The 14,410-nt window shown below is 36.6% G+C and overlaps 1 protein-coding gene across 2 annotated transcripts in view; it reads right to left on the reverse strand.

Moving 5' to 3' along the window:
* stab1 (stabilin 1) overlaps positions 1-4,372 on the reverse strand; it is a 32,310-nt gene extending 27,938 nt beyond the window's left edge. For both annotated transcript variants that reach the window (XM_041273384.1, XM_041273383.1), the window contains exons 1-7: positions 4,120-4,372; positions 2,673-2,809; positions 2,017-2,132; positions 1,825-1,910; positions 1,597-1,666; positions 1,031-1,126; positions 722-841 (exon numbers count right to left, since the gene is read on the reverse strand). In XM_041273384.1, coding sequence (XP_041129318.1) covers positions 722-841; positions 1,031-1,126; positions 1,597-1,666; positions 1,825-1,910; positions 2,017-2,132; positions 2,673-2,809; positions 4,120-4,176 — 682 coding nt within the window. In that variant the 5' untranslated portion in view covers positions 4,177-4,372. The remainder of the gene's footprint in view (positions 1-721; positions 842-1,030; positions 1,127-1,596; positions 1,667-1,824; positions 1,911-2,016; positions 2,133-2,672; positions 2,810-4,119) is intronic.
* Between the last annotated feature and the right edge of the window lie 10,038 nt (positions 4,373-14,410).

Below are 14,410 nucleotides of genomic sequence, written 5' to 3' on the forward strand. Positions count from 1 at the left end.
TGTCTTTTGGCTATTTGTTGTTTTTGTACACTGCAAGTCCGGATATGTTGTACAGTTCAAGGCAGGCAAACTGTTTCTACCTGCTTTCTGATCACCTCTTATACAGAAGGTGACATCACCACATATCGACTAGCATACTGAAGTATTGCACAGGAAGCAACATCACTGTCCTTGAAATACCTGCATATCCCCCCCCCAAAAAAAAACCACCAAGAAAGGATCTCCTACACAAGAAAAAAAGGGATGTGTTCTACTGTTGCGACATTAATACAAGATTAGAACATGGATTAGAATTTATTTCCAGTGCGATTTCCAATTTATCTTCCCCTTCAGAGAGTACAAATTGTGCCGTCAGCAAAAAAAAAAAAAAAAAAAAAGCAGTAAACACATTCTTTGGGAGAATTTCTGATAAAAAAGCCTGTCCTGTCTTCTTCACTGGTATCAATGGGTGAGTCAGTAACAACAAGCAGAATCAAGTCTTTGATAAAATACTTAATTTAGAAGTTCATAGCCAAGAAGGTTTTGTACAGTATTAAGCACAGCAGAACTATATAAACACACAACCAACAACTATCACAACCAGCAGGATAAAAACAATAAGGACAAAGTTTACAAATAATGAATGAAAACTTCTGCAGGCCTAGTTACCGCACTGCCTTTTTGTTTTCTTTTTTTCTTACTGTATAGTTGAGTAATGTGGTGCTTTTAGAAAATGTCTTACGCAGGCATTGCTGTCCGCTTTTCTGGAAGCCAGGCATGCAGCCACAGGCAGTAGTCCCTCCAGCACCTTCACTGCAAACAGAATTCTCCCCACAGGCCATACCATGACAAAGTTGAGATTCTGCAGTAAGAAAAGACAATACAGTGCATATGCATAACACACTGCAAACATTGCTAAGTACAGAGATAGTCATTATATATTATGTTACATGGGTGAGGACTGGGGCCATACCATTTAAAGTAATGTATTGTTGCACAGTATGCAAATTAACTTCAAAAGTCCTGAATGCCGACAGTAATCTCCAAATACCTTGGTCACACCTTACTCCAGTGTATCCTGTCTCACAAATGCAGCTTCCATTTCCTCCAATGCCAGAGCTGCATATTCCATTAACACAGTCACACTCTACAACAGAGGGAACACACAGTGGACACAGGTACTTTCAATTAACATAAGTCATAGGACACCACCCTTCCCAAACTAAACACACAGGAAGCGGACAGGTGTGCTCAATGATTGCATTTTTAAATGTTGTAAAAGTTAAAAAAAAAAAAAATAATTGTAGTAAAATAGTACCTGACCTATATACTGTAGACCTATATACTGTAACTTATTTCATGCTTGAGCTTATGAGGAAGCCTTGCTGATAGACAGATTCACAATTAATATCAAACGTTGAAGACAAAACATTACATTTTATTGATAAAAACATTACATTTGATTGATTTTAATTGATGTCTACATATTCGCAAAACTGAAAATAATAGTTTTATACAGTGGCAACAGCAGGGAACTTTCTAACAAAGCCAAACACAGACTCGTTATGCTACACAAGTATAAAAACTAAATATAAATATGGTGAAAAGCCTGCTTACCTAATTGGCAGTCTGGCCCATATACATTTTCATCTTTACACTCCTGACATGCAAAGCCACTAAACCCAGCCTAAGGTACAAAAAAACAACCAGGAAAATATTTTCTGGAGATTTTATTACAGAAACAAAAACGAACACATTTTCCGTTTTAAGACCACTGAATACAAGTTGGTGTTCAAGTTAACAAAATTCCATCTTTAATTATGAATAAACAAGTATGATAATTACCTCACAAATGCAAGTTCCATTCCCAGTCACTCCATCCATGCAGGTACCTTTCCAATTGCAGGGCTTGCCTGACATGCTGGGACAAGCTGATAAGGCAGAGTCACAGTTACAGTTACAGACACAGATACAGATGCCTTCCTATCATATCAATGTTAAACACAAGTAAAAAATAAATAAAATAATAACACTTACGCATGCAGTCAGGTCCCCAGAACCCAGGGCAGCACTTGTGTTCAATGATATCTTTTTCACACATATGACTGCAACCGGACAGGGTCAGGGTCTCTTCTCCCATGTCTACAAGGTAACTTAAACGTGAAGACATACCCAGGTTATAATCAGGGCTGGGGTCAATTTCTTGTTTTTAAATCCAATTCCTTTTTAAAATCAATTCTGAATTCCAATTCCAATTCCTTTTTAAAATCGATTCTGAATTCCAATTCCAATTCCTTTTTAAAATCGATTCTGAATTCCAATTCCAATTCCTTTGATATTTTAGAGACATAATAATTGTTTTGATTGTTTAACTGCTTTGCAGCCAATTTATTTGACTAACAAGGATTTCAATTTAAGCAATCTGTTGCAAGTGTTAGAAGCTTGTTTTTAACATAATTGAAATTTTGATCAATAGTGCGTTGGAATTCATTAAAAGGGAACAGGGATTTGGAATTGGGAATTGATTTTAAAAAGGAATTGGAATTGAAAAACAGGAATTGATCCCAACCCTGGTTATAAGGAATTCCAAACATAAATGCATGATAATAAATGAAAAAGAAAATGAAATAAAAAATGAATTAATGTCTACCATCAGCAACAGTGCAAACACATCCCCTTAGATGTACATTTACCTGCAGCCTTTGACTCCAGTGATCTGGGTGGTCCTCCTGGAACCTGGGGGACACCATGCTCTAGAAATGGCTGCGCAAGAGGTGCACACTGTGCTGAACTGGAGAGTATTGTGTGCATCACACCGACTGTCCTGTGCCTGGGGAAACAGCTTGGTCTGGGTTACTCAATCACAGTGCATCATTTCACTTCACGCCCCATCCAAACCCATTTCAATAACTAAGAAGGAATACTAAACACAAAACCGTGCAACTTGGTTCAGCACCAGATCAAATAAGTCATAGTGCTTTTTCTAATGTTAAAATAGCATATCATACAGCTACTTTGGTGCATGTGAGCTGTGTGTAGTGTACCATTTGACCTTAACTTCGATTGGTAGTATTGAGTTCACATTGTGCTGAAATGATTAAACCTGGTCAGATATTGCATGTATTGGTTTGCTCCTGTGTTGCGTGAATTTTGCAGAGCTATACTGTAATCACAGCAGTGTTCACTGTATCTTTTTAAAAGTCTTACATTTAATTGTATTAGAGCAGAGGTGGTCCTGGAGAGCCTCAGGGTGTCCTTGTTTTTGTTTTACCCCAACCTCTTAATGATGTAACTGACTTAATGATTGGGCTTAACTGGTCAGAATTACTGTTTGTTCCAGGTATTTAGTGATTGATTTAGAGCTACCTACAAAACCTATAGGATTGAGGATCTCCAGGAACATGGGTTGGCCACTCTTGTATTAGAGGGTCTCTGAAGAAAGCAAAACGCAAACATGGCTGTCTGTGACCTTTACCTACCATTGTGAAACATACAAAGTGTGTCTGGAGCCGTCTGTTTTATTCACTCGTCTATAACTTTAAACACTTACTGAATCCAGTCCAGCTGCTAATTCTTTGTTAAGAACAGTTAAAAAAAAAAAAAAAAAACAAACTGTTCATTTTTTAAGAAATATTTTTATGTTGAATAGTGGTGCTTAAAAGTAACATAGTATTGACTTTTTAAATTGCATTTCAACATTTCATTTTGATAGCACTTTTCAATAAGATGTCTTCATCAGTGCATACATCTGAAGTGTACTCCAATATAATATGCAATTGTTAAGACGACAGTAATCTACTGTATACAAATTTCAATCTTAACATTACTGTGGGTCCTATTTCAATCTATAAAATATATTCTGCTAGAAGACCCTCTTCATTTTCAAAGCTTTCATTTTTGTAACATTATTTTATGTTTAAACCAAACAGAAAATCCCAATGAAAAAAATAACAATAAATAAACAAAACAAAAAAACACAAAATCAACAATATGACAGTTTAGGCATACTTAAATCACATTAATAAGACATCATTTACTGAAATGAATCCCCTTTGTTCTTTGCTAAACAGCTGCAGATTAGCACATTTCCTTTCAAGAACTGTTGGGGAAAAAAAAGTTAGAAATTATTGCTCATCTTACCGTTTTCTCTTGTGCCTCAGCTGAGAGTATCAAACATATAACCAAAAGGAAAACCATCTTGAAACTGATAAGCCACCCCCCCCCCCCCCCAACCCCACCTAAAACTTGCAGGAAAAAAAAAAAACTTCTCAAGATAAGCCTGTATGGCTCAGTCTGAGATCCTCAGGGACACAAACAAATATTTGCATGCAGAAAGACTCCTCAGTGAATGAAAAAACACTTCAGATTTCACAAACAACCTTCATCGAAGGGATCTGATTTACATTTAATAGCAGAAAAGGGTGAAACAAAAAACGAACAAAAAACAGGAAAAACTACGGATTTCCTTTCCTAAATCAACTCGCAGCACTGGAAGGAAGCCCTTTTTTGTCAGCTGATTGGATGGCAAGATCCTGCATCTTTACACAAGAAAGAACGTATTACAAATTAATTAACAATGCCAACTTTTTAGATCTGATGTCACCATATTTAATAGTTTGCCTTAATGAACTTGGTCTGCTTTTGTGAAAAACAAAACAGAGCAGTCATTCCAATCACAAGAAAGTTTATTGGCACGCTGCACCACCTAAAAATAAGCCACATTTTTGGTGAGCACCAGCACACAACAGTACTTCAATGTTTTTAGCATGACAATTTCTCATTTAAAATCCTGAGAAGCAGATTTCAAATTATAGCCTTCAACAGTGCAACCAATCATATGGGGTTAATAAAAATGGAAGAAAACAATATCACAACAACATGGTATATGTAAGAGTTTGTGTAGCAAATATCCACTGAACGTTCCAACACATACCCTTTAACTGGTCAGACAATCAGGTCTTAGCCCTTTATAAAATGTCAATACAGCCTAGATCACAGTGTAATGCCTTCCATTGATACAAGTGTGACACTCAGAGAAAACAGGCAGACACGGGCCTCCAGTATATCTTTGTGAGCAAGAATATATATCCTGCAGTCGCAATAGCAGCATTCCTTTATGTGACGTGTCTTTTTATTAATGCATACCAAAAAATGCATTAAAAGTTAGACATTTTAAAAGTAGAAGATTTGCATTAGAAGGCAAATCTTAATGGTAAGCATGGCTTATACAAAACTATACCACTCAAGTTCTTTCCTTGATTACTAATATATATTAGTAATACTAATATTACTAATATATATGGACTTTACAAGGTGTCGAAAGCGTTCCACAGGGATGCTGGCCCATGTTGACTCTAATGATTCCCACAGTTGTGTCAAGTTGGCTTTTAGTGGATCTCTACTCCGAATAGCTTGTTCCATCTCATCCCACAGATGCTCAATTGGATTGAGATCTGGTGACTGGGCAGACCACTGCAATAAACTGAATTCACTGTCATGTTCGTGGAACCATTCCTGGACATTCCTAGTCTTGTGGTATGGGGCACTATCCTGCTGAAAAAATCCATTAACATATGGAAACATGCACCATGAAGGGATGCACCTGATTGGCAATGATGTTCAGATATCCTGTGGCATTCAAAAGTTGCTCCACTTTTATCAAGGGGCCCAATGTGTGCCATTTAAACACACCCCACACCATCACACCGCCACCGATGGATGCATGTACTCATGTGATTTGCTCCATACCCTATTCCTCCCATCAGCATGAAACAGCAGGAACCAGGATTCATCAGACCAGGCAATATTTTTCTAATTCTCCAGTGTCCAGTGTTTTCATTCCTTAGCCCACTGCAACCACAGTTTCTTGTGTTTTCTGAAAGAAATGGAACTCTGTTAGGTCGTCAGCTGCCATACCTCATTCGTGTCAAGATACAACGAGTTATGCATTCTTTTATGGGTCTTTCGGCACCAATGTTGTACTGGACTGTCAGTTGACTGTGCGAATTGCCCAATTACTGCAGCACCTGTATAAAAGGAAGTGGTTGGGAGTATTAGTTGGTGAGTGTTTGTGAAAGTGAGAAGACCTGTGTGAGAGAGGGGGTGGTTTATTGGTGTGTATTTTGTGTTTAGAATTTGTTGTTAATAGTGTTTTGTATTTGTTCTTTTTATTTGGCCATTGTGCCTTTTGTTTTGTGTATTTTTTTAATTAAAGTCCTTTATTTTCCCTGCATTTCCTGACTCCGAGTCTCCTTACCTTGACCAGCCTGTCACAGGCACTTAAATCTTTTGTCTTGCCCATTTACCCTCTGAATGGCACACATACACAATCCATGTCTCAATTGTGTCAAGGCTTAAAAATCCTTCTTTAACCTGTCTCCCCTTCATCTACACTGATTGAAGTGGATTTAACAGGTTACATCAATAAGGGATCACAGCTTTCACCTGGATTCACCTCATCAGTCTATTTCATGGAAAGAGTAGGTGTTCCTAATGTTTTGTACACTGTGTGTGTGTGTGTGTGTGTGTTGTGTGTGTGTGTGTGTGTGTGTGTGTGTGTGTGTGTGTGTGTGTGTATATATATATATAATATATATATATATATATATATATATATATATATAAAGAATTCTTAAGTTCTGTTGTCTGAACTTTTAAGACCCTTACAAACCTATATGAGTGAGGAAAGAAATCCCTTTCAAAACTGATTGTTAAGGTTTTAGCTTTCCTATAGTATAGCAAGTCTAGGCTCTGGGACAATAACACAGAGAAATTCGATCAAGTGTTTTCAGACTGCTTTGTAGAGTTAAGGATTCATAGCAGATAGTCAACAGTTTTTCAACTGGGTCCTGACTGTTCTTGCCAAAAGATTGCAATGTTCCATCGCCTGTTCAAAATTAAAGTTACATACGGAATTCAACGGCTGGAATGTTTTTTAAACAAAAGAAAAAATGTCCCATCATCAGTTCTTGAACAAAGCTGCTGATGCCCATTTCCTTCTATTGAATTTGCACGCAATTTATTGTTTCCAGTCAAGTGTGAGAGAAAGATATCTGTCTGATAAAAACACAAGACTGGTACGGTTTCCAAGTATCTATTTCAAATAAAAAAAGAGGAACTGCTAAATGTCTTAAACTCCTTACAGTAAACTATGTGCAACTCACCATTTCTGCAACCTCAGTTTCCTTATTATAGTGTATCTGAAATTGCCAAGGTAGTGATTTCTCAACTAATAATCTTTTGAATAAGAGGAAATAAATGGAATGGGAATTTATTTTTATTTTGCAAGACAATTGGTGTGTAGGTGGATAGAATGCTGTGTCACCCTCATAGAGCTCAGTGAAATCAGAAAGCTTCATTTCAGTTTTGACAATTACTGACACAGACGTCTTGTCTTGACAATCTGAGACTCCAGGAGGGTGTTCTTGGGGAGGTATAAGAGTTAAGGTGAAGTTCATTTCGTTAAGCTAAAAGGCTGTAAACTATGTACTAGAGAAGTGTCTCTCCTGCTAAAGGTGTGTTTGTTGATAAATGTAATAAAGACAAAACATAAAATAGCTCTATTTATATGTTTAGAGAGCTAGATATGTGTTATATTGCAACCAGGACTGAAAATAGAACCCCCTGTTTGCATCATAGGAACCTATATAAACTATTTTAATATTCCTAAACTGATGGGTTAATACATACTGTATAGTTTTTTGTGTTTTGACATGGGAGGCAAGCCATGCTGAAAACAACATTAAAATCCTACATCATTTCTCTCCAGGAAAGATGTTAAACACATGCTATTCTTGTTTTGTTTGTTTTTTTAACCATATCGCTGCCTCTTCTAGCATTCACAGTGCCTGATGCACTTCAGACCTAAAGGGTTATTCAGTGCTCCTGTGATAGCAAGCACACAGATGAATACCAAGAACATAAAAGGAAACCATTTCACAAGAAATTTCCCAGAAAGCATTGCCACCAGGTGTATCAGTGTCTCTGTGTCTGGCACACAATGTGATTTCCTGTGAAATTAGTTGTCCCCCCCCCCCCTTCCCCCCAGTCAGCAAAAAAGTGTGTGGATTTTACTGATAACAAAAATGCACATCTTTAACTCTTTCTAGTCCAGTGAATAATGGCGTTCATGTCCAGTAATGTTTGTGATGCCCGTGTAGAAGATAGGAAAACAGCACTGGGGAGACCAAAAGATATAAATATTGTAACATAGCCTCGCTGTACTCAGGCACCTTTTCACCCTGAAGCAGCAGACCCAGCTACAGAGCTTGCAGTTCCAAGCACTTTCGCACACTTATTTGCACAAACAATATAAAACAAACAAAACCAAGCCTAGCTCGTATGTAGAGCCTACCTAACTACCCTGACTACTCACTGGACAGCTAAGCCATTTACCAGCCCAACACGTTCTTAGACAAGTGCAACCTTTACACAATACCTTTCTCTCATTAAACACAGTGGTTTTCCTCTCATTCCAGCTCCCTGGTAATCTCTCTTAATGGACCTGCAAGTTCTCTTTTTATAGTATGTGGCTATTCCCAATTGACATCAATTATCTTGTTTGGGAACAGCCACATTTTCATATGTTTTTGGCACAGGACAGGAATTAACCCAGTCCCTGCCAACCACCACCAAAACACATACAACACCCACGCTTTATTTACACTCAGAGCTCTTGCTCTGCCACTATACATATAATACACACACACACACACTACTATTTTGGATCTTTGTCAGAACCATAGTTTCAAAATAATATGGAGATATTGTTTTGACAATTATCTAAAGTTCTCTATAGACACACACAGGGTTAACAGGGATAACTGGGTTAGAAACTCACACCAGTCCTGCAACCAGTCCTGGAATTTAGAATTACCTTCAAACTATATTATTTAAATGACCAAGAGCCAGGAAAGTTACTCAATGTTAAATATATTATTCCAACTGCACGATCACTCATAATAGTACAAGACTAGTTCAAGTCCCTGATGGATAATCACGTGTTTCGGTTGTATTGATTATATACTTAATATAAGAAAACATTAAATTATTTGGATAATCCATTATTTCAGACAACTGAGCAGCAGCCAACATTAAAAATATAACATCTTTAGTAGTTACGAATCCAGCATGTAGAATTATTTGCCAAAACAAACACAAATAAGAAATTTCCTTTTGTAGTTTTTCCACCTATATAGGAACCAGCACTGAAAATGGATTGCTTATTTACCACACCATATGTACAATACTATATGATGTCCACAACAGCGTCACTGAACATTGTTAACTGGTGCAGAAAATGTAATAATTAAAAAAATAAAAATTACACCCCCTAATGCACTGAATGTGACACAGCTTTTATAGTATTTTTGCTACAGCAGAAAAGAATAACAGGAACTTAGGGTCAAGGCCACAGCCTACAAGAACTTCAGAATGCTTCAAACACACCCCTGGGAAAGGAGCAAAATTTCCGGCTTTTATACAACATCAGCATAAAACTGGCAACAACATTAACAAACAGGACTAGGAAAGATGTTTAAGTTTTCCTTCAAAGACCAATTTACCCTTGACAAGCAATAAATCAAACAAAAACAAGAAGCAAACAGGTCTTGACATTTTTTCTTATCAGAAGATTTAAGATTGTCTTTTTTTTCAAAGATACATCATGTATTCGTCTGACAACAAAAGAATAGAATGTACTGTTCTTTTTCAATGTCCTAGAGAGCAGTGTAACTGGCAATGCGGTGTGATACACTGCCATTACAGATTCCCTTCCCTGTCAGTGAGGTTAAAAGCTCTAACCACGAATGCAGACGAGCCTGCTTGCAGTACATGGGGTCACCTAGTTTGTGCCCAGCCACCATCCTGTTAAAACAGCACTGATTTGAGATTTCCATTAAAGGAGGGTTTACTAACCAACACAGTGAAGATGACACTCATAGAGGTCAAGTGGCAACATGGGACCCAATGCTTTGACATGTGTCCCACTTACTGCCTTTGAAATGCAAGTGTCCGTTTTGTCAGCCAGATAATAAAAAGTGCAAACCAATGGAAATGTTCAGTGACAACTGTGATTGGCTGACATACTATGGCAACCTTGAAAAAGTATGATTTGAAGCATGGCTAGAGCTAAAAAAGAAAAAGAAAACAATATGTGTTTTTAATCAGTTTTCATACTGGTTTTTATATCGGCGGTATTTTAATAGTTTACAACCTGCTCAGCTCGCTAATGACCATGTTTCTTTTGGCATAGAACATACATGAAAAGGTTAGTAAAAGGTAGCCTCCAGTTGCTTAACTGTATCTGAAACCATAGACAGAGTACCATATTTAATGTCAAGGTCATTAATTCAGAAGGTTACTAATGAGACCTGTCTGCCTTCATTAAAACAGCATTAATACGATACATTACTTGTGCCAAATTTCCCCTCTTCAAAGCCACTTTTACAAACATTAGTAGCTTAAGGCCCAATTAAACACCCAGTCTCGTGTTCTGTAAAAGATGTTTGCCATATCCAACTTGAGTTTGAACCATCTGCCATGGCCATTGCCTGCAACAGAATTTGAGCTTGTAAAAACATTATGTGAGCAGCTGAACCAGAGGCTTACTACAAGTTAACTAAATCACATTTTCCTGTTTCCAGGAACCAAAAGTCACTGACCCAATGACTGTTAATTTGATCACCACAGAAGAGAGTTTGATTGATCCAATACAAAATCAGGCAAGAACAAAGCCAGGAATACCAGCGGACCTGGGAATCAGAAGACAGAGGAATATCTAGAGGTTTGGTTCAGGAGTTTCAGCCAGGAATTCAAGTTTCAGTGAATTTAAGGCTGAATATTGGATTGGTTTGCTAAAACACCAATCTGAGCCCTTCAGCGTTATATGTCTATATATGAGCAGCATTAGGAAATGAGAATAATGAAACTAGTATCTAGAATAGTAAAACTGGCAATCAGTTTTGTGCTTGAATTAATATGTCCCCAGCATTTATGACAAGTTGAGAAGTTTATGAGTCCATCACAGAATGCAGAAATAATTACTGTTCATCTGTCCTATGTTATCTAGTCAAGTATAAACAACTGCAGGTATGACCCAACATTAAGCAAAGACCACAACACTGAAAAAGTGTTTCCAGGAACAGGCAGTTGTTTATTCCATGCGAATGAATGTTTATAGGAAACACTTAAGGAGTAAAAGCTGCCTCTAGGTGTCATGAGATTTATGATATTTTGCTGGCGGTATTACACAGATGTAAACAAATAAACCACCAGGAAGTTAATGTAATGATGGTTCCACAGACAAGTGATGGTTTGTCTGGAATGCTAAGGGTAATGTTACTTGGAGCAGTTCAGACAAACCGCCAATGTTCTGACATTTAAAGTATTGCGAATTGGTGTTTACATGGAAATGTGAATGCTCTTCAACCTTGTTTACAGGCAAAGTAATTCAAAATGCATGATGCATTGACATTGACAAAATGAGTACGACTCAACAAAGCATGTAACACAAATGTATAGTAAAAGCGGGGGGGTGGGTGTTTCTCGCTTGCACTTTGATGGAAAGATCCAAAACAACTTTTAAAACCCAAAGACACTGCCAAGATGCTCTCTTCTCTTTCCTGTTATTCATTTCTCAAATTCCATTTTGATTAAAAAACAACAACAACAACAACAACAAAACATAAACAAACACTAGTTGAAATCTTTCACAAGCAACCATGTTTTAACCCTTGAGTGGAATCCCTTATTACATAATCTATACACATTTTCAACTCACATCGGTGATAGAATTTAAACATTGGCAAGAAAATCTTTAGCCATTTTCTAATGAATACACTGATAAAGCCATTGGAATGTCTCTCTAAATTGCTACCAGGTTTCTTTTTGGGCCCACTAATACCGTAAGTACAATTAAATATCCATTTGGAATACGCCAGATTCAAAATGGAAATGGAATTCATCAGACATGTCATTTGGTTGTATTACTGTGTGTTTCTATATGTGGCATACAGAAATGTGAAACACAGCAGGATTTTATTGGTGGAGCAGTTAAACTATATTCACTAACATTGAAGTTTGATTATTGGTAGTTCGTTTAAAAAGTTTACATTATTTTCAAGCTGTTTTTTTTTTTTACTCTGTGAATACTATCTGTACAGTGGATGATATCAAAATATAAAATGGAGAAGAAAAAATAATTAAGGTTATGTAAACAACAATCACTACAAAAAAAAATAGTAGTCCAATTACAATTTTCTTTCATATTACACTAGGCCATCACATAAAGTTTAAAAGGAAAATAATGCTTTGGATAATGCATGTACGACATACTTTTACAGGCAATGCTAAATGTATGGGAATAAATTGTATGTTCAGGTCTTGTAAAAACGGTTTTTAAGTTAAACACATTCAGTCAATAGTGTTTAGATAAAACCAATGTCATGTAAGCCTTCATTTTTAAAAAAAATGAATAGGAACATTTTACTTCTTTGCTTTTGTTCAACAAATAAAACTATAAATAAAACAGTTCTCCAACTGTAACATTATCGATTTAGAATTGAAGCATGGTCAACATTTAGTTCTGGATTAGTATTTATTTTGTCTGTTTGCCATTGTTCCAGCAGTAAAATAAAACTTCCTTGTGGTTTTGTTAAGTGTATTCTAAATTGCTTGTGTTTTTGAAATGGTCCCCCATGAAAAAAAGTAAATTCAGTAAAAGCATCAGGGCCCAGGGATGTCCAAACAGTCCTTGGGGTCAAGTCGAGTGTATGTGTCTCTTGGAGAATTGTGTTTGATAGACAATTAATAAGAGAACAATTTGCTGTTTAATTAAAAAAAAAAAAAAAAAAAAAAAAAAATATTTGGAACACAGTAGTATCATCTGAAAGAATAAATGTCACAGAATTACGATTCTGTGTAATGATTGGTAAACATGGTCCACTCCATTGGACCCAGTTGGGTTACAATATACTGTACAGAAATGATGTGCTTCCTTGCGTCTGTATTTGGGATCTTAACATTACAGAAAACAACAGATGCTAATGTTCTTTACATGAGCATTATACGTTCTTAGACATAGTCAAACTGTTTATGGCTTTAGCCCAACACATATGTAAAGAGAACTTGCTGCCCCTCTGTTATAAAACACTACGCATTCCAGTGAGGTAATAATTGGAGAGCTTAAATACCACCAAACCTCAGCTGTGTATTCATTTCCAGCAAAGCGATTCAAAGCCCAATAACATGGGGTTTATTTGTGTGCTAAGTTATTTACCTTTGATAATAAAATATTACAAGATTAATTTAATCTGCTTTTTAACTGCTGTTTCACTGTCATGGACCACAGAGGGAATGCTGCTTCGTTCTGATTTAAGTAAGTGCCTTTTTGTTATAACCGAATATAAATCAAATAAAGTATAATATAATCAAATAAAATGTTATATAATATAGGAGAAAAATTAAGAAAAACGTTTTTTTAAAGATTTAAGAGAGACAGCATATTCCCCTCCCATAAAGAGCACAAGCTGCGGTTGTTTTTAAGTAGAACACCTTTATCTTTCATTATACCCCATATTGCATTAAATGAGACATGCACTGGAGGTGAACAGGATTGGACACCAGCTGCAGTGGCTGCCTCTTATAAAAGAAAATGTTGCAGCCACTAGTTGTGCACCTTTGATTCACAACAGTTGAAATGCATTTGTACCTGTTTTGGTATTTCAGGTCGTTGTTCCTCAAGACTTCTAGGAAATACCTGGCTCGAGTCACAGTCCCAAGGCTGCAAAGCATGTCGCTGCGTGGAGATTCAGAGAGACATCTTTCAGGAATGCGAAACGTGAGTGATTTGTAAATAATATAAAAATGTCTTTGAAGTAATTTTTCTCCAGAGTACAACACATTTGCTTATTGCAAAACAATTCATTTGTAGTGGTTGTTCGTTGCAAGTTACTTTTGAAACTATGACATGTGAACTGAGCACAATCAGACTAATATTAGCATGTGTTAAAAAGCTGTGAATTTATCCCCAAAATACCTGCGTGCCTGTTCTTTACCAACTTCAGGATTCAAGTACTTAAGTCATTCTTTTTATTTTATTTTAGAGATGTACTTATTTATGCTAAACATATATATTATAGGTTGCCATATTAAATATTGCATCTTAAATATTATGCAATATGTTTACCTGCCCTAGTACAAAGACAACATTAGACCAATAGATAATCTAATTGAATTGTCTTTGTTGTCTGCCTACTTTTGCATCTGCATTGATTACTGTTAGACTGTGTCTAATAACCTGTACTTGTCTGTGGTAGATGTAAAACACATTCCAGTTTCCCATCATTATCATGAGGTCCACAGGAATGTGAAGAAAAAAAATATTATTCCTGTTCTGAAATGTTTTCTTTCTTCCACTGCAGTCCAATGAGAC

This window comes from Polyodon spathula, chromosome 16 (genome assembly GCF_017654505.1).
Source record: "Polyodon spathula isolate WHYD16114869_AA chromosome 16, ASM1765450v1, whole genome shotgun sequence".
In the NCBI taxonomy this organism is placed as follows: domain Eukaryota; kingdom Metazoa; phylum Chordata; class Actinopteri; order Acipenseriformes; family Polyodontidae; genus Polyodon; species Polyodon spathula.